Source organism: Anguilla rostrata, chromosome 19 (assembly GCF_018555375.3).
Source record: "Anguilla rostrata isolate EN2019 chromosome 19, ASM1855537v3, whole genome shotgun sequence".
NCBI classification, from domain to species: domain Eukaryota; kingdom Metazoa; phylum Chordata; class Actinopteri; order Anguilliformes; family Anguillidae; genus Anguilla; species Anguilla rostrata.
The window spans coordinates 13,597,015-13,620,531 of NC_057951.1; the positions used below are offsets into that span (position 1 = coordinate 13,597,015).

The window sequence follows — 23,517 nt, forward strand, 5'->3', positions numbered from 1 at the left end:
TTTTTAAATGAGCCTTCACAGACGGATGGAATACCTGCAGTAAATTGTCGTGACCTTTGCGCAGTTTAGCTGCTCTGTATCCATCTTACCCATTCAGCCGTTGAATGCTTTCGAGTCGGCTCTCCTGGATAAATAGGGCCTCGCTGAAGAACCGGTATTTTTATCTCTGGAAAGATTCTGAAGTGAAGCATTTCAAGGTCAAGTAACACGGCCTCCCGCGCTTTGAGGAGATATTAGCCTGGCCCTCGTGCGGCCGTTCCAGCGTCTCTCGCCGTTCGTGCCTTTTCATTTCAGGAAACACAAGGTTGTGCTTTCGGCAGAGAAAGTGAGTGATGTGAGGTGGTGACCCGAGGAAGTTTGGCGCTCGGCGGCCATTTTCTTTTGTACCGAGCGGAGTTGTGGATGCATTTGCTTTGAAGGTGTTTCAGGGTCTGTGCTGTTGTGATGGACTCGTGTCTTTCATGACTTTAACAGCTCTGTGGTCGTCTGAGCTGCGGTGTTTCTGAAATGGTATATAACATGGTATATTACAGATATCCAAATCGTTCTCTTTTGGAATGGTTTTTGGTCTACATTTTATGCTAATTTCTTCCATGATCTGATTGTTGTTATGCTGAAACTTTATCCTGATCTTAATCTTTAGACCCCTGGATCCCGCAGGAATCGCACGTTAAAAATAAGAGGTTGTTAAGACTGGAGAAGGAATTCTCAAGTGATTGCCTGGGCGGTAGAATCACAGACTGTGTAAAAGGGGTGAAATGCTTCAGGAAAGGTTGATTAAAATGGCTTCTGTGGTCCAAGCTGCAAGGTAGTTTTGCCCATATCTTGTCTTACATACTGTTTCACACACAGTGGTCCAAGCCTTGTTATTAGCTTATCATTAGTTATTATTTACTTTTTGTTGTTATGAAGTGACTGAAATAGTTAATGGCTTACCAAAGCTTTTAGGAGCTTTACTTGTGTCTGTGACTGTTCTTCTGTGTAACAATAAATACAAGAAAATTGATTCTTTATTGAATGCACAGGTTTCAAAACCTGCAACAACAAAACAAATCTGTGGAAAAGCTGCTTTTCTGTTTTTATGCTTCCTCAGGAGTGCAGTCTTACTGCTGTAGCCAGGGAGACAGGCCAAAAACCTAAAGATTCTCTTTGCCTGCCTTTGACTCCGGCAAAGGAAGTGACATCGTACGGAATGCTGTAACTGTTGTCATGACAAGCAGACACGTCGCTCGCAGAACTGAGGCTGATATCTGAGGCTGGCCCTGGCTGCAGTTCCAGGCTGGGCTGGGAAATCACACTCCCAGTTTCATGTTGCCTTCACTGTAAAATGTAATTAATCTGAGACAGGGGTCCCCGGGGTTTTCCCCCCAACTCAATCAACAGCCAAATTGCTCAATTTCAAATGGGTAAATCCCAGATGCCCCGTATTCTTTGTCTTTGTTATCCGGAGAAGGGCTTTGCTCCAAATATTAAAAGCTCTTTCAAGTCAGATATGCTGCTGCTGATTGTATTTAAAGATTCAATTTCAGAAATGTGTCACAATCAAAAAAATAAATAAAACTTAAATAAAAATATTAATAAACTAGCTGAAGTAATACTGTCTGGTGAGTTGTCAGCCGAAGCAGTGAGTTCAACATTTAGTTTGTATCTGAATATAAAGCTTCATGTTCAGAGTAGTTTACCTTAAGAACACACGGCAAAAGCAAGATAGTTTGCTGCAGCTAAATGATGGTTAACTCGAGGGCTGAAATTGTGTGAAATCTACATTTTTGTATTTTAAAGCTTCACGCCCAAAGGGGGAAGACCAGTGGGATCTGGAAAACAACAGCGCACTGCATTCAGAATGTCACACACTGACCTGGATATGTCTGTTCCCATATTCTTACCTTTGACAGGGTACTTAACGAAACGCCTTCATGTGTTCAGGCTCAACACATCTGCTCAGGACATCCTTCTTCCGAATAAAGAACCCTGACTTGGTGTCGGGACCCCCTGTGCTTGTGTGCACATGTGTTGGTGTTTGTGTTGCCCGAATCTTTGCGCTATAATTGGACAGCTCACCTCCCCCCACCCCCCCTCCCCGTCGTTGTTCTTGGTGCCTGTGTGTGGTGTGGTGGGAAGACTTTTGACAAATGGCAGTTGTACTGTATTTGCGTGTTCTGGAAAGAAAAGAAAAAAAAAAAGGAGCTGCCTGGCCTGTCAGGTTGTGTTTTTTTGGGGCGTAACTGGGACGCTGTTTCCACAGACAGGAGCCAGTCAGTCACTTCCACCCCGTGCAGCGGTGAGAGGGGCTGGCAGCGGTAACGCAGTCACGCCAGTGCGCTCTCAACTGTTCCGAAAATGAGGCAGTTAGAAAGAAAGAGGTGCTTTTTCCCTTCGAATACGATGTGTTAATGTGACGTGTCAGGGCACTGTGTGTGTGTGTGTGTGTGTGCGTCTGTGTGTGTGAGTGAGTTAGAGTTGTGTGGCGTGTGTGTGTGGGTTGCGTGAGTGTGTGAGTGTGTGTGTGTGCGTGAGTGTGCGTATGTGAGTGTGTGCACATGTGCGTGTGTGTGTGTTCTCCCAGTCTTAAGGGTACTACACTTTTGTGGTAAATCACAGCCATTAAATCTTAATGGCTCATATTTAAGAGGAGACAAAGTGTTCCTGTTTAACTTCTCTGGGTTGTGTTTCTTCCTTTGCGCCCTTGCTGATATTGATTTTGGTGCTTGCAGTTTTTATTCGGATCCAAAGGAAACATGTCAGGCAGAACAGGCCAAAGACGAAGGAGATCTGTTTATGATTATGTTTATTTCTGTGTGTGTGTGCGTATGTGCATGTATATTTGTGTGTGTGTGCGTATGTGCATTTATATTTCTGTGTGCGTGCGTATGTGCATTTGTATTTGTGTGTGTGTGCGTATGTGCATTTGTATTTGTGTGTGTGCGCACGTGCGTATGTGTGTGTGTGTGTGTGTGTGTGTGTGCGTATGCGCATGTGTATTTGTGTGTGCGCACGTGCGTATGTGTACCAAATCACTGCACTCGCAGCCCAGAAGCCTGTTTATTTCCCCCGGAGAAGGCGCAGAGCCGAAGCGCTTAGTGTTTACACGGATTAGATGATGTGTTTATCTGAGTGCAGATCTGCATGCTCCGGGCCCTGGGGAGCCAAGAGCTCCACTCAGGCGTTTGCCATGGAAGTGGAGCTGTAATCGTGTTTATAACTCATCACTTATAAATGAATTGGCTGCATTTACTCATCTGCTAAACAGCTACTTAGTGCAAAAATAAAATGATGCATCAGTGTCAGGCCTGGCGGGAAGCAGCGTTCGGGAATATTTTAACCCTTTGGATGCTGGTAAAATGTGAAAGTGCTTCGGCAGATCCCAGAGGATTATTTCTAAAAGTGTTTTAACGGTGATGTTTGTTTGAATTGTGTTCATCTGCAACTGCTGTACTTACACAACTGAAGAATACCAAACCCCTGAAGTGTTTATTTTTGTGTTTATTTTTTAAATGTGTGTTTGTAGATGGCTTGTTCTCTGAATCCTGACTGTGATCATGTAAAATATGTGCTGTTCTTAGCACTGGACTGATGAAAAAAGTCTCATTTCTAATAATGAAGGGATTCAGAGACATGGTGCTCTTGAGAAACTGGCCATGGGGCTCACGGGTTTGTACACCTCTGATAAAGGAACTTAACATCCTCCTGATTAGAGTGCAATCTCCTATTAGAGTGTCTGTGATGATTGGAAAAAAAACTCTAAATGTGATGGGGCATAATTAAATCAGCTCTCAAAATGTAATTGTGTTAATGACGAGGTGAGGGCCATTTCATGAAAGCAGCATATTAAAACCCCTCTCCCTTGGCCAGAGGAATGGCCTCATGGTTAATTATATGACCTTGGTGCGCGTGTGGTTGTAGAGCTGAGGTCGGGTGAAGCACTCTGGGTAATGTAGTCCAGCTCCAGTGGAGACGGTGTGCCTGTACTAAATTTTCATTTCCTTCATAGTGATAGTGTCTGTACTGGAAGGTCTGAAATGTTCTTCCTCGGGGACTAACGCAAGGACAGCGTGTGACCGCAGAGGCTGCTGTTAGTAAGTCCAGTTGGCACATATAATCATTTGCACAGTCTCGCAATGTAAACTTTTTTTTCTGAGCATTTATTTTCTGGAGAATTTCCATTCAAAATGGAGTTTAGTCCAGGTCTAGGGTTAACCTGTGTCTGTGAAGGTGGCCCTGTGGCTCCTTCGGTGATGGACATGAGTGAAGAGCAATGGCTGTGTTGCACCCTACTGCAGACGTGACACACAGAGCTGACACCCTTGGAAGGAGAGATATATCTGCTGGGCGTTGGTGGACACCTGGGATGCCGTTGGGTGGAACTAATGCAGCGGTTCAGTCAGATGGCTCAGATTTGAAATGTTAAGCTGAAATTGCCTTGGAGATTTAACTCCTGCTGATTCTCCACTTTAGATGAAATCAAGCACTGATAAATGAGGGGGAAGAAAGGACGGCCGATGTCTTGAATACATAAACGAGCCATGCATTCCTTAAGACTCTGAGGCTCATCTAAACCCGTTAATGATGCATTTAAGTGAGTTGTCAACCAATTGAAGTATGTAATGTTATATATTTGTATTATATTAAATTATATACTGTTGAGTTCCATCTCAGAAGAGGTTTCATGGATCCTGAAAGTTGGAATTTATATAATATTGCAATATATTGCAATAACTAAAATATGTTATATTATAATAACTTAATTTTACAGCACAGTACCTTTATATTTTCTATTTTCTGTAAAACTGCAAAAATGCTTTTATGTGGAGTTTGAAGAAACTGTGCACAGTAGTACATGTGAGCCCTGAGTACTAATTACATTTGTGAGATTGTTTTAAGAGCCTTAAGCTCAGTTAGTCTGAGAAGATTAAATGCTAAAATATTCAATGAGTCTTCAGTATTTCCATTTTAATTGTGCTATGAATAATGTACCACGTCCATAATCAAACCTTCTTCTCTGAGCTTTTGGTTGCTGTTTTTCATGTGCTTCCCCGGTGAGTCCTGCCGGCTGGAAAGACTTTGATAAATCAAATATGAGCGTCCGGCTCACTTCTGGCCTCCGTGTGAAATATTCCACTCTGAATCGGAATCAAACACCTTCTGCAACAGGCCAGCTCCACGTCAGAGCTGCGTGTGATTTAACGGTGAAATCCCTGTTTATAATGCACTTATGGGCAGTGAAGGCTATGTTTACAGTGGCATTATTGCCTTAATAACAACAAGCCGTGCTTATCATGGCATCATTGCATTCATAGGCAAATCTGTGTTTATACTGGTGTTATTGCTAGTGAAAAGGCATGTTTATAATGTGGTTATTGATAGTGTGAGCTGTGTTTATACTGGGATTATTGGTAGTGAAAGCCGTGTTTTTAATGCTGTTATTGATGGTGTACATGCATGTAAATAATAGTGTTATCGTGCTGTTAGCGAAAGTCACTGTTATTGCATTGCCGGTGCCCTCCTGAAGTGATGGAAGAAGATTAGATAAGAAAAAAACCCTGGGTTAAAAAATAGACTCATAAAAGAAGAGAGCTATAACAGTGAAGTGTAATCTTTCTGTCGGGGGTCTAACAGCTCCTCAATACAGCCGGTCCTGCGTTCAGCTTCTTAAATGGACACAAGTGGTGGTACAGATTTTTTTTTTTTTAAATAATAATTTTAAACCCACGTAAAAAAGCGTCTGAGCGGAGGCTGAATTGTAATCAGTTTGGGGGAAGATCTGCTGCGTTAGCACAGTGCTAATCAGCGCCGCGTGATCAGCCAGCGCGTTGGCATGATAATGTTCCCGGCAGTGCAGAATGCCGTAATCACTGCAGCCCTGTACAGTTCTCTGGACTGCTGATTTGTTGGGCATTACGTGCACTGCCACAGCCCCCCCCCCCCCCACAGGGGCAGTGCCTCGCTCTCTTAAGGTCTCCACGGATTATAACTGGAATAAAGACGTTGCTTTTCTTTACAGTATTTCATGCTTTGTTTTAGTCATGTTTAGATCAGTTTTTATTTCACAACTAAATATACAGATGTCTGCTTCAGATTTATTCCTAAATCTACTTGATCAATTGGCTTATGTATATGAGGACAATTAAGAATATCTGGTCATAAATCAAACTGGCAATGATTAGGATTGGAATACGAAAGTGTCCTTGTGTGTAGTTTTTAATCCTTTTCGTATTGAAGGACCCCTCAGTCAAGGCGTCCCCCGCGTAAGGTGGAACACCTGGACGCGTTTAATCTCTCCGTCGCCTGGGAAACGGGGAAGCAGGCAGTGGCGGGTTTGAGAGATCTGGCACAGAAGTGATTCCTGAGCTTATGGCACCAGGAGGCTCCCCGTTTCTGCCTCTGGGCTTTTGAAGTCTCTCACTGACAAACGTCCGCCGTGGAGAGAGAGAGAGAGAGAGAGAGAGAGAGAGAGAGAGAGAAAAGAGACAGGGGGATCGGGGCGCTTTGTGTTTATCCTTATTCAGCAGAAGCCTTGTTTCCCTCTGTGTGGCATGTTTTTAAACATCAAGCAACTTGCGAATGGGGTTCCTGTGTTAGGTCTTGTCTGGGCGGGGGCGGGGGCATGTGGGGGGGAGGGAGGTGGGGTGAAATGGGGGAGGGTGATGAGGCCTCCAGAATGTAGTTCTGCACTTTTTTTTCCTCCCTTCTGAAAGCATTGGTCCGCGTGAGAGGCAAATTGAGGAGGACGTGTGCAATGAGAAGGCTTGTTTGTTTGTATGCAGTTGTATGCTTGTTTGCTTGTACGCAGTTCTTGAGCTGTAAATTAGATGTGTCACCATCATTATTTGTCATTTGGTAATATGGGTCTATTATGCTTTTAAGCTGTGATTTGATTTGATTTACCCAAAGGAGTGACTCAAAGTGCCCTCAAGTTATCTTGACAGTTATTTTGACAGTTATTTTTCATTTTCCTCGAGCGCTTTGTTGTCCTTTATGGTGTTTATGTGGATGTAAATCTGTCATATTTTACAAAGGTAACTTAAATGGGCCTACGTTGACTTCATCTGAAAGAAGCTATGTTTCTGCTTCAAATAAAAACCTTTGTATCTTTTCAACGTGTCTCACACGGATATCAAACATAAAAGGGATAAACGTTACTCATTTCCCTCGCACTGTCACATTGATATTACATCTGTATGAACCCCCTCTTGTGATGTCAGTATTTCACCTGTCATTAAAAGAAAAAGATACGCGCAAAACAACAATGTCAACTTCTCCTTCTAAACTGTAAAGAACTGGGACCATAAAGGAAACACAGGAATGTCAGGCAGTCAAAGAGAAGGCAGGGAACGACAGCGAGCTTAAAGAGCCGGTTTACTGATTAAATCACCGTACACAGAAGCTCAAGCAGAAATAAGTGTGGAACGCCCCTAAAGCGTCTGGGGTGTCTTTTGCGTACGGTGTCCATCCTGAGCACGCAGACAGAGAATAAAGAGGAGAGAGAGCTGCTGTGTATCGCTGGTGAAAAGTAAAGTGTGTGCATCAGGAGAGGGGGATTGGACTCATTTCAGCAGGGAAGGGTATAAGCAGGCATGCAGGCCGATCTGATGAGCCGCACTCGAGCTCGTGGTTGGGCACACACTGACGGATTGTACGCAACGCACACACAGAATGATGGAAGTGCGTAAACGGGCCATCTCGCCGGTGCTTTGAGCGAGCCCCTCTTTTGTTCCGCATTAAAACCCCCCGGCCTCTAAATTAATTTACGGCGTCCGTGCCGCACCCCGCCCGCCCGCCCGCTCGCCCGATCGCCCGCCCCCCCGCCCGCGCCGTGAAGTGTGTCATGAGCTTCCGTAAGTGCTGCTCACAGAGCCTCTTCACAGGGACCTTGCTGCTTCTTCTGATTATTATTATTATTGATCTCCGTGTTCAGGAACTCCCAGTGTTGCGTTTCCACACTTTTCCTGTGGCCGGTAGTGCCCCGGTTCCCTCTGAAGGGGAAGACGTAACGAGGGGGGGGGTTGCGGGTTTTTCGTGATATGGAGGTTGATCCGAGTGGCTGCAGACGTGGTGTACACCACAGATAGTTAATCACAGCCAGATTATGTTTGCCAGCGGCGTTCAGACGATGCTAACACAGTAATGACTGCTTTCACAGTGTTGTGCATGTCTGTGCATGTTGACATTTACTCGAGTCAACATGTATGACCCTCAGTAAATAAACTGCTGTATATTTGCAATTTGTGTTAAATGTGTACTACGGTTATGCTCACAGATTTGTGATGAGCATAAGTGCCGCTGCACATGTTTCTGTTGAGGGTAAATATACCTATCGTGACCGTATTCATATAGAAATGCCTGTCTTCCTTATTTAGCACTGGAAACGTGGTAAACAGTATCAAAGTGCAGGGTAATCTCTTGGGAGCTATATATTTGGAATTGTCCATTACACTCGAAAGCGTTTCAAAGACACTTTCGTGCGAAAGCTGCACGTATTGGCTCTAATTGCTTTGTTGTGGAAATCATAAACGCTTCCTGGATGTCAGTGAGTCTGCAAGCGTACTTAGATTGACATCTGCAAGATTGGCCCTGTTCCCCTTTTGCAAAAGCGAGGACAATTTGTATTTTCCACGTGTGCGCTACCGTAAATAATTATCCTTTAAGATATCGGTGATTTAAGTGTATGGCAGGCTTTTCATAGAAGTGACAGAAATATCGCAGCAGGATTTGTCAGCACGCGGCGGTGTCGTGGCTATTTTGATGATACCTCGTGGATTTGAAGTTAATCACCGCATTTCAAATGCCTGCCGCTGCTTGTTTCATGTACAGAAGAAGTGAGAACAAAGAGTTTTGCCTCCAAAACAGAGCTTGCTGTTGTTTGTAACGTACGACGTTGTTCCAGACCGAAGTCTCATTCTGCTCTGCTCATGAGTCAGTGTAGTTTCCACGTTGCTGATAACAGATATGCAGAAGGACAAATTAAATAACGTGACCAGGGCCATACCCTGCATTACTAAAAATGGTCTAAAGTTTTGTAATGGGCTTTGTTAACTCAAAGGATTTGATCAGATGATTAGATTCTGTTGCGGCCTATTCATGATAACCAGCAATGACCTCTACATTACACCAAGGTCATGGTACTGGAGCCACAGTGTTTCACGGTAGTAGAACAAAGGCATGTAGCCTCTTTCAATGAGCACATGCCCTGTGGACTTTATGGAGATCTGAGTGCCTTTTTTTCTTTTCTCTAGCGCTAGCGAATCAAAACCAATCATAAAGAAAGAATCCTCAGCCAGGAGAATATTCATGATTCTAATAATTCCAGGTTTATAAATGTATATGCTAATTTTCTACTTCGGGAACATGCCCTGGTTGTTAATAAGTGAACACGTGGCTGAAATGATTCGGCCTTGCTCGATGAGTTCCTGTACAGTCTGTCTTGTGCCGCGTTGTTCTGAAGAGAGGTAATAAGCGAGGCTGAGATGGCGACACAGGAAGTGAAGATGCACAGCTTGAAAGCAGTCAATCATCAATCAACCAAACTTGATTTATATGGCACTTTCTATACAATCAAATGTAACACAAAGTGCTTCCCATAATAAAACATTAGATAAACATGAATAAAATACAACATAGAATAAAACAGTGAGTACAGTATGTCTGGGCAGAGTCAAAACTAGAGTAGAAAAAGAGTGAGGAAACACTGGAGATTCACCCGAGAGACTGATGCACAGAATAATGCTCAGAACACAAGAGAGGACAATCAGGGTTGAGTCAAATAAAAGTGAAATCAAATAGAATAAAACCAAGTATGTTAAGATAAATAAATAGATAAAAGACAGTCCTGTGGAAAACGAATATATTACACGCCCACACACAACCCAATAAATAATTAGCTCTCCTGTGGTTTTGGAATTACAGAGACACATTGATTAGGCGAAATTAGCATGAATTAAGGAAAACAGGGTATAATAATTTATTGCTGATCAGCTGTAGATTAGCAGTGGAATGTTTCAGTTTCCCTCCAGATTGCTTTAACTGCTGTAATGAATTTCCTAATGTAGTCTGCAGAACTTCAGATTTGTTCATTAAGCGCCAGTATGTTTCTGTTCAGATCCCATGAGCGCACGTCTAAAAAACATTATGCTAATTCCTGGCAGCGTGGAGCCCTGTGTGTAAATAGCACAAACAGCGGCGCTAGCCAGGCTCTCTGAAAAGCTCTGTGTGTGTGTGTGGAGAACCGCGTCGTGTGCTGTATGTGTGTGACCGGTTCACATGTGCGGTATTTATTAGGATAGTAATAATCTCCTTCATGGTATTTGTAGCAGAATGTGACAAGGCCAGTGTGTGTGTGTGTGTGTGTGTGTGTGTCTGTATTTGTGTGTGTGTGTGTGTATATGTATGCACGTGTGTGTGTGTATGTGTGCGCGCGCGTGCAATGCCCTGCGAACTCAATCCGTACTTGCACAATGTTCCAGTAGCTGTCCTACAGGACGTGACCCTGTTCCTCTCGTGGATCTGGTGGTGCTCTTGTCGTTATACCTGATCTCTGAGCCTCAGTGTTCAGTGTTCTGGAACGTTCTACGTTTCCAGCCGGTGGGTTATTCCAGACATGACTGTGATACCTGTGAGAAGCCGTCAGGTTCCCATCTCGCTGGAGAGCCGTTTGCGATGCGAGGACACGAGCACGCCGCCTGTTCCTCTGTGAAAGTCTCAGGGATCGGGCCTCAGTTCCGTAATGCCTGTGATGTAACGCAGGTGTTCTATGCAGGTACCTGAAGGGATGCTTTTGTGAGTTTTTTTGTTTTGTTTTTTGTTTTTTTTCGCCCTTGAATGTTTTCTCTCGGGTGAAATCCTCTCGAGCGCACAGCTGAGCCTCCAGCTCGTCTCAGGCAAGCCTGCCGGTGCTGTGATCACAGCTTTCACTCCTAATTGTACCTGACAGGTGGATGATGAGCAAACAGACGTTCCTTGTTTGTGTTAGCGTGGGGGAATGAGGTAATAAAGCACAGCAGATCAGCTCTTGTGGTTTGAGAGGGGAGCGCTCGTATCGTTTTTGAGAGAGGGGTACAGCTCCCGCCGCCCCACCCCACTGTCTGGGCCCGCTGTCGAATCTCGCTGCCGTGCCCTTGGGCTGTTCCTCCGACAACAAGGAAAAATAGACGGAGAAAGTGATGTCACTGGCTGCTAATGCACTCTGAGCAAGACGAGGGGAGCACGGAAGGCCCCCATGGGGGTTTGGCAGGTTTGGGGGGGTGGGGGAGATTGGGGGGATTGGGGTCAGGCTCTAAAATATGTCCTTCGAAGAGTTTTCCACAGGCCTGTGGAGAGTTCTCAGAATTTTCTCTGCTGTTCGGGCTGTTGAGGGACACGGCGGTTCTGTGAGTAAGAGTTCCTCCACATGCGACACGCGTGTTTAAGGAATCTGCTCGCCGCGTCTCGACAATTGGGAGAGCCCCGCCCGGCTTGGCCTTGCCCGGCAGCCGAGGTCATCGGTGTAGACCGCCTCGGACAGGCCCGTGTGACGGTGTTTTAACGTCTTCCGTGTGAGCTCGGCAGGTGATGCGCTGCCTGGCTTCGATAGTGGAACCACACAGACGGATGTGAGATGAGTGAAAAGCCTTAAAAATAAGCCTGAAAAGTGAGACCTGACTTTCAGCAAGCGCTTCACAGCTCAGCTCCATCGCACGTCAGAACTGACATGTATTATGGTACGAACAGACAAGTGATTGAAAGGGAATTTAAGGATATATGTCAGAATCTGCAGTGTTTTTTTCTTTCCTTTTTGTAAGGTGGTTTAAACTAAGCATGAACATTACCCGACACTGGCAGAAATTCTTTTCCTGCCTTCTGATGGGAATAGAAGGCATTTCAACCACGCAGCAACTCTGTATTAAACAGTTTAATAAAGAAATAACACTTAGGTAGTCAGAACGCACCTGAGCTCGTTTTCCCTGTCGAAAAATGACAGAGAATGTTTCTCACCTCTTCCAGTTCGGTGGTTTCGCAGTCTGCAATAAAGACGTTGCCATGGCAGCTGAACACGACGTAAAGAAAACAAGATTGTCTGAATTAGGAGTGGGCTCTGGCCAGCCCTGCCTGGGGTAGCACAGGTTCCCCTCTGGGTGAGAGAGAGGCCTGCTCCGCCATCACAAGCCCCCCTGGTTTTGCGGATGAGAGCCCATGAGAAGCTTGCACACACACAGTAAAATGTTCAGTAAAAAATTAAAGTAAGATGCATGTCACAAGCTCTTTGTCGGAGACAGCAATCCCGGTGAAAAGAATAACAATAACATAAAATAAATGCAATAAACGGGACATAATGCATCGCCTGAACCGTGACGGGCTGAGCTGAGGAGACGAGCGTCAGAGCGCGCTGTCAGGAAGGGGTGGGCGGGAAACCTCACGCGCGTCGCTCCGCGCCACCGGAATCAGAGAGGAAGAGGCTTCTAAATTGTTTTTGTGTAGAAGCGGACAGGCCTTCATCAGCCGAGCTGCGGAGGGGGAGGAGGAGCGGGAGTTTATGTACCCGGCCCACGTGCGTCTGTCTGTCTGTCTGTCTGTCCGCCCCTCCGCCCGCCCGCCCATCAGGTGCTGTTTCAGTGCTGTGATCCAGTGATAGCGGCCTTCCGTGCGACGGTTGATGTTCTGGGCTTTCTTTGCAATAGCTGACATGCTTGTGTTAAGGACTTCAGCTCACGTGTTTATATTCATATATATTTAGAGAGAGTGAGAAACGGCCGGGCAGGCGCCTGACTGTGTGAAATCTTCAGCAGGACGCTGCGGCCGCTGTTCCAGTCTCACAGCGCCCGGCGGCATCAGGAGTCTTCCCTTAGATTTATGTCAGTGATTTTCAGAAGCTCGCATTTTCTGACAGTGTATCTTCAGCTTTCAGTTTATTGTGTGGTTCGGAAGTTGTGATGTAAGACCTCCGAATTTAAGCTGGATCACAGGCAGACAAGTACTCATAAATCACTTTGTCTGATTTATCGAGGCTGGCTACTGTTACAGAAAAAGATGTAACTGAGTGTTTTCACCGCCTGGGGAACAGCAGGCCTTGTCCTTTGGATCAGGCACGAGCGCGTTGAAATAGCTGTGTAATTGTTGCTATAAAGAGATATCACTGAAATCAGGGATAACAAATTCAAACTGGGAGAGAGCATTTTCTGTTCGAACGTTCTTCTTAAAAAGGTGGGGGGGGTTGTGTAAGTCGTTCTGAATAAGAGCGTCTGCTAAATGCCTGTAATGTAATGTAGTGCATCTATGCAAGTATGAGAGTGTGTGCGTGTGTGTGTGTGTGTGGTATGTGTGGTGTGTGTGTGTGTGTGTGTGTGTGGTGGTGTGTGTGTGAGCATGTGTGTGTGTGTGTGTGTGGTGAGCATGTGTGTGTGTGGTGTGCGTGTGTGTGTGTGAGCATGTGTGTGTGTGTGTGTGCGTGTGTGTGTGTGTGTGTGTGAGCATGTGTGTGTGAGTGTGTGATAGTTTGAAATGTTGTGTGCGTGTTTGTGTGTCTGCTCATGTGTGCTGTGTCTCTTTCAGTGCTAATGCATTTCTCTTTGGCTTAGCCAAGTACAGTAGTTTAATCAGATAAATTAGTGCCAGTTGTGAATTGGTGTCATATGCATAATTGCATCTTATATAAATAAATGTAAGCGAATTTATGTAACCCTCAGCTTCAAGAATGTTTTCTGAGATAGTCGTGCTTGTCATATATCTTTAAAGTTCCCAGATAAAGAGTTATATTGGACTTAAAGCTTTTAGTCAGCATAAATACATGTGTCAAATCCTAAAGTAAAACGCTGTAAATGCTTTCAGTGTTGATGCTGTCCTATTTGTCAACTAACACCTCATAATGATTTTATGAACAAGCGCTCGCTAAGTGCTTGCCTTAGGATAGGTTTTATTCAGAACATTTTTGAGAAGAAGCCCCCTGTCATGATGTGTCATAGTCACACAGCACATCCTGTGTGCGTATGCAGCACTGTGAGACAGAGCCGCAGTGGAGTTTAATGGAGCTCTGCGTGTGACTGTGTCTCAGGCTTCAGCCCGTTCCTGTAACTGCGTTTTCCTCCTCCGGCTGATTCCACGCGCCCGGCGAGCTTCCCTGCGTCCGCAGACACGGGCGCTTCCTGCCCCGCTCCTTTTCGGACGAGCTCAGACAAAGAGCCGCGCCGAGCCGAGCCGGGCCGGGCCGGGCCGGGCCGGGCCGAGCCGAGCCGAGCCGAGCAGCGCAGCGCCGAGCCGCGGGCCCGCGATCGGTTGCCGGGGCCGGATTTTAAACGGCGCGGACGGCGACGGTCGCCGATTATGAAGCGTCACGCACCGGCGGTAATAGAAAGCGGGCGAGAGAGAGAGAGAGAGAGAGAGAGAGAGAGAGAGAGAGAGAGAGAGAGAGAGACAGTGGACGAGCCGCGGGAGAGAAGCGTGATTTATGGGGTGCGTCTGTCTCCGAGCCGGTGCGGTGGAAGCGATAGGACCACATCGCGATGCTGCTCTCTCCAGCGTTCTGTCCCATCTCTCTCAGGCTTCGTACCATCATTTAATGGCACGTTTAAGAGCGCTGCTCGAGGAAATCCCCCCCCCCCAAAACGAAAACACATCTGCTCCTCTCAGTAGGGCTGTCTGCTTAATTGCCCCCCCCCCCCCACCCCCCACACCCCCTAGTTTTCTGCATTTAAGCACTCATTCTGTACCAGCACTTTTAAGTGTAAACTCATTAACGCAAAAGCATCTCTTGGCTACGAAGCGCATTTACGTCAATTAAATATAAATAAGAAATTTGTCGAGATAAAATACTGTAATAATGCATAAATGCGCAAAATTATAATTTAATGCGGGACGTTTGTGGCGAGTATAATTATTCATGGTGTAAGCGTGAGCTAATATAATGTTGTCAGAGATTATTTCTCACTGCCTCCTGTACACTCTGCTCATTTGATCATTCATATCAGTGTAATTATCAATGATAAGAGGAACGTTTGAAGCAGAACTGAAGGTCTTTTCCTCTGTGAAAATGATACAAATATTTTTTTATAATGATATTGATTTCTGTAATACTGGCTTCCTCTAAATTGTTATATTTAGTGCAATGATGTGGGAGGCTATTGCTGAGGCTGGGGGCATTCTTTTACAGTAAGAGAATTTTGTTCAGGTAATTAGTTAATCAGTCCTCTGAAAAGCTTGTTTGTTACTGCATTCTTGTTCATCATTGCTGTACTGTGCACATTTTGTTAATGATGTTAATTTCTGATTGGTCAGTGCAGCAACTGGACAGTTCATATTTCTGCTAATTATGCATATTTCTTTGTTCTGATTCGCCATTCAGGTTCAGGTTTGTGTCATCCATTTAGGTAGACAAAAAAATAGGTATAGTTAGAGAAGTGGAAGTTGTATCAAAAGCTTCTGTTAGAGATGTTATGAAACTACCACTGGATCATAAGGACACACATAATCTCTCTGTCTTCAGCACCATAATCCTCTTCTGCAGCTTTATAATTATGGCTAGACACGCCAGCCTTGTTTTTGCTGCTCATTTATGCAGCTAATGCTGTTAGTCTTCACTTCAGACCGTTTATTTGTCGTTCTTAAACAGGCTTAGCTCTGCCCTTTGAAAGGGAAAGTGGGCAGCTGTTAATTTTGAACAAAGAAAAATACCGTATTAATCACGTCTTAATAAGCCCCATTTGATTTTGTTAATCTGACTGCAGAAAAATCATTACAGACTGCTGGAGACCTTTGGAACGTGTTGAAATGAATGTAAACAGACCCTGCGGTCCTTTCATTAAAGCTGGCTGTGTTTGTTGCCTTTTGTGTTCAGGCTTTTCTTGGGGGGGGTTACATAAGACGCCAAGGCTGAACTCATACCCTGCTCTGTTCGCACGGATGCAAAAGCCTTTACATTCTAAAAGAGAAACTCATCTGTTGTCTGTTTGCATAGCCCAGGCTCGACGCTGATCGATAGCCTCACACTCATTAGATGCCGAGCTCTGTCAGAAGGTCCCTTCTCCACTTCACTCTTTTGTATCAATAATGACCGATCGACGGCTGTCAGTGTGGAAATTCCACGGGGTTGAGGACGACCGTGGGCTTAAAAAACACAGCTTTCGCTGGGTCCGGCCTTTTTTCAGTCTGAGTTTCTCTGTAAGGAGTGGGCCAAATACACACATTGATTTATCCCTAACCATGAACTAAACCCAGTGCTCACCCGTAAAGTAATGGCATAAATAATGCAATGCCTCATCCCTGTTGGTCATATAACTAATTTATTACAGCGTTATAACTGAGTTCAGTACAGTTTAATGTCCTGAGAATTAAAAACAATTACTTTCTAGTCTGCACATGTGTTCATTTAAAGATTTTTTTTACCTGTGTTATTATATGCTTATAATGAAGGTAATTACTACACATATATTTAGGGATGGGGGATGAGCCTCGGACTAGCAGCAGAAACTACCGGTCTGCCCTTCAGGAAACTACTTCCCTTTATTGTGTTTTATAACACAGATCTAAGTGCATTTAGGTGCCATTTTGTAAGAGTTGCAATGTAATGTAATTATGTAAGTAAATTGAATACTTAGGGTAAATTGGCGTGCTGTTGTGGTCTTTGATATGTAAAGCATATAAATTAGCACGGTGCAGCTCTCGGAATGAATAGGGCCCTTGTCACCCCCCCCCTCCCCCTCCGCCCGCCCCCCCCCCAACCCCCCCCCCCCCCCCGTCATCTCTCTCTCTTCTTTGGACGAGAAAAAGAGAAATGAAATGAAGATGATTATCATCCATCAATCCACTAAATTGCTAATGAAAGCATGAAAACTGTCCCCCTCCGCCTCTCTCCCCACCCCCCCCCCTTCGCTCTAGAGCGTAGGCTCCATTTAAAGGACCAGACTTTTTTTGGGGGTGGGGGCCTCTCTCCAGTGATATCTGGTATTAGCTATGAGCTTCAGTGTTATTCTGTTCACCGGTCTAATGGATGGAGGATAAGTTCTGTTTCCAAGCCGCAAGGACCTCAATAGAACCAGGCTGTACAGGTGTGCTAAGCCTTACAGAACTGCAGTATATTCAGGTGAAATAAACGTCACAATATTACACATTACAATATATACATGTTTTTGGCACTTTCAGGTATTGTCTGTGTGTGTGTGTGTGTGTGTGTGTGTGATTTTTAAACTTTGCTCAATATTCCTGTATAGTATATTTACAATATATTTACCAAAAGATGCATATTTATCATATGTACTTACACTTCCAGTTTTATTACTCTGCTGAAATATGGAACACAACCTCTTCAGGCTGAATATGTCCTTATCCTGCTGTGCAGATCTCTGGATTGACTTCAAACAGGGGCAGTGAATGAGTGAGTGAGTGAATGAATGAATGCTTGTTTTCTGTCTGTAAATAAGGATGAACGGAGAGCACTTATGATAAGTGGCGTTCCTGTTTTAAAGTGGCTGAAGCTGAGTATCGATTGGCTGCCGTATCTGCACACTGCCAGCGCCCAACACAATTAATTACATCCCGAGGTGTGGCGTGTTCGAGACAGCGCTCAGGCATGAAACCACAGTCCCACAGTCGTTTACTGCCGGCTTGTTTTGAGAAGTGATTGCTTGCCTCTTCTCCATTATTCCTGAGGCACTTAATGCTGCGCTGTCACCAGTAAATGCCTTCGATGGGAAAAAACCTTGTGCTGGAGGCTGCGCTCGAGTGGAGTTCATTTAAATTCTATTTGGCAGAACTTTATTTACGGCGCGTGGGGAAATCAAGCTGGATAAAACAGCATTGTTGCCTGAGACATAAAAAAATCCATTGAATTACATTTAAACCGTGGTGTTACAGCTAATTTGTATGTTAGGGTTCTTTGGCACTTTTTGGGTCAGGAGTGCTCGTGGGCGGTGTAGCTGGACCGTTTCTGGTCACTGCAGACGCAGCCATGTTGTCCGAGGCAGGGCGTGATGTGGAAACTTTAACAGCGGAAGCCATTTTGAAGAATGACAGCGATGTGAAGAAGGCTGATGGCCGATGCTGTGGAATAATGAGCGTGGCATGTCCCAGTGAGGACACCGTACACGGGCCTGCGCTGGGCTGACCGAAAAGGGGGGGGGGGGGGATTTCAGGCGTTTTCTTATGAGCTGATGTCCCCCCCAGTGGCATGCCACGGCAGCCTGGCGTGCGTCTGAAACCCAGCAGAGGTTTGGGCGCTGTTCCAGGGTCGCATCGGAAGGCGCTCGCAGGTGATTTGATAACAGCTGTGTGGTGACAAGCCTTCGTGTTACTGAAGCTGCCCCCCCCCCCCCCCCCCATCACCACCCCCCCCCCCCCCCATCACCACCCCCTCCCCGTGTTATGTAACGGTGTCACAATGCAGGACCTTTTTCTTGTCAGCCAGCGTTACGGCATCGCATCAGGAGTGACCGTCAACGCTGTCGCCTCACCTCTCACTGCCGGCTTGTGTCACGGGGGGGTGGGGGGTGGGGGGGTGGCCGTGGCGGAGGAGGAGGGGTGTTTGATGGGCAGGTGGCTGAGGCAGCGTGCCAAAGCAGGCATAGAAGGGGGGGGGGGCAGGCGGTGTGTCATGATAAGGATCCTGGTAAAGTCAGGTAACGGGCTGTCACATCAGTCCTCTCCGCTCCTTTTCCAAACTCCGCTCCGTCTTCCCAACTTTTTAATTCGCCCGCTACTCCCGCCTCTGTTCACCTGGCGACGGCCCCCCCCCCCCCACCTCATGAGGTGAGGCTGGGTCTAGTGATGGCTTCTGTGAGACTGCGGCATGCTGGGAGTTTTTTTAATGACTGTGTGTAGGCCTGTCACAGCACAGAGAGTTTTCTTAATAGTGCCAATATCCATCCTTTAAATTCACCTGAAACTCAGGTGTAACATGTACAGCTACGGCTCTAAACCCAGGTAGCATACTGTTGGGGCCCTGTGTTATTGGGGATGTTCCTCCTGCAAATCAGGTTGTAGTGGGGGGGTGTACTGTGCTCTTCTTTTAGGCACCCAGCTAACCACGGCTCTCCTCACAAATTTAAAAAATCAACTGGAGCACACACACACATTTACTGAATTCAAATCTCAGTTCTTTCAGGGGAAAAGTCATCTGTAAAAAAAAGAACTAATCTGCTGAACAGGTAATAGATCTGATATAAGATTTAACGAGACCAAGGATAAGCCATCAAGATTTACATTTGTCGACAATTGTATCATAGTTTTTATTTTTTGTCCATTTTGTATTTGGTGTATGCTGTAGCACCTTGGCATTATTAATGTGGCATTACAGTTAGCAGGAGAGAGGCCGCTGTTGTACTGTGGAAATGAAATGGCAGTGAGATGTGTCACATACGGCAGTTAGCAGTGCTGAGCATCTCATCTGCGTTTAGTCTGCCTGCTTTCAAACCAGATGAAAGTGCCGTAGCTGAGCTCTGTTCCTGCCGCGCTGTTTTGAATCAAATTGAAAGTTTCCGCTCATTCCCAATTGGAAAATTGGATTTGCGAGCAATTGATTTACACTGGGCTGTTTTGTTTTTTCAGTGAGAAGAAATACCCAAGGGGATTTATTTATTTTCTTTTAAGATTATTAAATTTGGCTCATACTTGCACTGATGAGTTTGACAGATTTCAGATCGTTTTTTCTATCCGTCAGCAGGCGCTCCTTGTTGAGCAGTTGTCCCTGATTTACGAAGCTGTCGTTCCGTTTTCCTCCGCCCCACCGTCTCCGTGAGCCGCTACGATCCTCGAGGAGCGTTCGTCTTTCCGCTGAGAACTAGCGTGGGGAAGTTCGATTCATTAAAATGAATCGGTACATTTGAGTCAGTACATCAAAATGAATCGAGTTTTTGTGAGTCATTTTTGTATCCTTCGCATTAATAAAACACGCACTTGCCAAATATAGTATTCACGTTCTGGTCCTCCCATCCCAGTGGTGAAAATAGTTAAATAGGAGCAGCTGCAGCTTCAGCAAATGGTAAATTTGCAATTTACTAAGAGCTGATCCAAATGAACGAATCTTTACATGGAGGTGTGTCGGCACAATTCGTTCACCAAAAAAATTTGTTCAAAACGAACGAATCATTGACGAGTAACATACCACTGCTGAGAAGGCATTCGGATGCTCCAAGGAGAACATTGGAGGTTGTCGTTTCACAAATGCGGTCGATTTATTCAGTGGAAGCATAGCCAGAAATGGGAGAGGACTTGTGTAAAGCAGGTGATATTTACTCTGGCTGTATGTTGTGTGTAAAGCGGGTGATATTTACTCTGGCTGTATGTTGTGTGTAAAGCGGGTGATATTTACTCTGGCTGTATGTTGTGTGTAAAGCGGGTGATATTTACTCTGGCTGTATGTTGTGTGTAAAGCCGGTGATATTTACTCTGGTTGTATGTTGTGTGTAAAGCAGGTGATATTTACTCTGGTTGTATGTTGTGTGTAAAGCAGGTGATATTTACTCTGGCTGTATGTTGTGTGTAAAGCCGGTGATATTTACTCTGGTTGTATGTTGTGTGTAAAGCAGTGATATTTACTCTGGTTGTATGTTGTGTGTAAAGCAGGTGATATTTACTCTGGCTGTATGTTGTGTGTAAAGCCGGCTTGTCATCTCCTTCCTTTGTACTAAAATAGTTCTTCCTGTGGGGAAATGGCTGTAGTCATTATTTATCCTGCTTAGTCTCTTCGCGCTCCGCAGTCTCCAATGGCAGCCGCCTGTCTCCAGTTCATTTATCATTCTTTCGCAGTCCCTTTTCAAAGGGGTAGCAAATCGATCCCCTAAACAGTGCCCTAATGAGTTGTCTTTGTTAACAACAACAACTATTCATTTGAGATGTGTGTGTGTATGTGTCTCTGTGTTTATAATAATAATAATAATAATACTTGTGTTTATCCAGAAGCCTCTAGTGAAGTGCATAACATTAAGATGTGCACACACACCCACGCACGCGCACACTTTTGGTAGTACCGTCCCTCCCCCTCCTCTCCAGGAACCCCCGTGGGGTAAATGCTCCAGGGGTAGATGCTCCAGGGATAAATGCTCCTGGGGTAGATGCTCCAGGGGTAGATGCTCCAGGGATAGGTTCCCCTCTGCTTCGTGTCAGGTTGACCCTTGTCCTGTTTGCCGCTGTGTGGCTGAGCTGTTTGTTTAGGCAGAAGCAGAGTGAGTGTGAACGCGGGACGGTCCTGTGATGGCGGCTCTGCCTAAATAATGACCCTTATTATGGAGGGGGAGACAGCCCCTCAGAGCCCTGATTTATGGAGTCTCTCTGTCCGCCCCCCCCCCCCCCGCCCTTCCAATCCTATGCAAGAAGACGGAGGCAATGGGTGAGATTCAATCCACACGTGTCCTTATGTGTCCTTTGCCTATGAGTCTCCCCCCCCCCCCCCCCGTGGCTGTCCGAACAACAGAGATGGTGGCCATCTTCTGACCCGGACTGCGACAGATTAGGTGTAACTTCTTTATTGATTGATCTTTTTATTAATTATGTATTATTATTTTATTTTATAGAGGCTGTTGTTCTTTTCTGTTGTTTGTTTAATGTAGTCTCATTTCTCTGGGGAATCCTGCACTGGTCTGTTCTCTTGTGCTGCCATTGCAAGCCACTCTGGACCAGAGTATCTGTTAAACGCCTGTGAAGTTTGAATGAATCTCTCGGCTGTGTTTTTCTTTTTTCCCCACGGCACTGCCAAAAATATCCTTGAAAGGAAATGCTTCACTTTGTGATCTTCGATGACCATTTCGCTGTCTCATTTTACTTCATCGTTTTGCTTAGTGCTGGGCTGCAGTGAGGAGGCCGAGCAGGTAGAGGACATAAGCAGAAGGATCCGGGGCGGGCTTCAGAGGATTAAATATGCCTCACAACCTTTTGGTCAGTCCTTCATGAAATTTTAATATCGCCCAAGAGCTTAGCACCTTACACATTAACCCCCCTTGTTTTAAACAAACCCTACATGAATGAGTAACGCTGTGGTGCTGTGGCCCCAGCAGAGTCAGTTCAGCTGATGACAAAAGTGAATCTCTCCGAGGGGCTCGGGGAAGGGGGGCGGAGCCTGACTGAGCGGGACGTCCCGCCGGCCGTGCGGGACGGGGGCGGGGGCGGGGGCGGGGGTGTGGGGCAGAGATTGAGCTGTTCCAGGCTGTCAGAACTGCAGACTCTCGCCGGTGATTTACGACCCCCTCTCTCTGAAGAGCCAGAGAAGCGCTCTGTTCTGGGACCGGCTTTTCACCACACGCAGACAAAAACAGTCAAACACAGAGAGGGTACTCCCCCCCCCCCCCCCCCCCCACTTCGTGTCACCGTCTCGTGATCTGAGACAGGGCGCACAGATTGCTGAACAAAAAAAAAAAAAGATAAAGCTTGACATTATAATGGCTGGAGGAGTAGAGTGTGAATGAGAGTGGCCAGCGTGTCCATGATGGAGTGTTGCTGCTGCTGCTGTCTGTGCTTCTGCAGCATATATATATATATATATATGTATATATATAGAATTTTTTAAACATAATCTCATGCATTTGTCCTTTATCTTCTAAAAGTTGTGTTTTATTTTAGTTCATTTCCACCTGTGCATGTCAAGCTAAACTGTTATTCAGACGCAGAGCCCAGGAGAATGAACTGCGTGTCTTTATCCTGCATCATTACCTTGTCGTGTCTGCTGCTGCTTTAACGGATGCCACCTGTAACTCTCGCCCCCCCCCCGACCCTCGCCCCATTCGGGTATGGGTGTGTGGTGGACTAGTGCAGAAAGCATTATCTAAATAATCTCACCCCCCAGAGCTGGGACTGCTTGAGTCTCATTCCTGTCCCTAAAAAAGAAAAAAAAAAACACACAACCAATCCCAAAAGCCCCGCTCAGAAAAAACGAAGATTACTTTGCGATTCAGGCGTCAAATGCATTAAATTAAAGAGCCAAGTTTAGCCATGCCAAGAGAAGCATGTATATCTGTGTAAGTATCTGACTGTTTGCATAATAGATTAGACATTAGCATTTCAGTTCATTTTCTCTGTCTTCTTTCAGAGCCTGAAAGAAGAACACTCCATGCATATCAGATCAGCCAGCCTTCCATTTCACGCAGTATATTATTTCAACAATCTAAAAAAAAAAAAAAAAAAAAGAGATTTTTGTAATTTGCATGAAATTGCTTAATTAAAATACAGTCACTTTGGGGTATTAATTTCTTTGTCTGACAGTTGAATGCACTTTAAAAGGCGGGCGGGGGGGAGATGTGAGACTCAGACAGACAGAGCTGGGGGGGAGAGCAGGGGATGATCGTCCTCAGCGGCGTGGCGGTTGAAGGGTAGCGTCCGTCTGCGCGGCTCTGCGCGGTACAGCGGTAAATTAAGCCGCAGTGTGGCGAACGCTCAGAGGATGAGGATGAGGAAGAGGAAGTGGACTCTGTGCCGACTGAGTGGCTGTGTCCTGAAATTAGGGAGATTTTTACTTAGTACCCCCTCAGCACACACACACGCGCGCACACACACACACACACACACACACACACACTTCCCCCTCCCTGTGTTAGTCTGTACATGAGGGTTTACCCTCAAAGAGAAAGATGA

General features: G+C 45.6%; 1 protein-coding gene across 1 annotated transcript in view; it reads left to right on the forward strand.

The window, feature by feature from the left end:
• The window catches only part of LOC135245458 (forkhead box protein P2-like), a 118,951-nt gene extending 95,819 nt beyond the window's left edge, over positions 1-23,132 (forward strand). Inside the window, exon 19 of the mRNA XM_064318497.1 lies at positions 22,976-23,132. Coding sequence (XP_064174567.1) covers positions 22,976-23,085 — 110 coding nt within the window. The 3' untranslated portion in view covers positions 23,086-23,132. The remainder of the gene's footprint in view (positions 1-22,975) is intronic.
• The last annotated feature ends 385 nt before the right edge of the window (positions 23,133-23,517 follow it).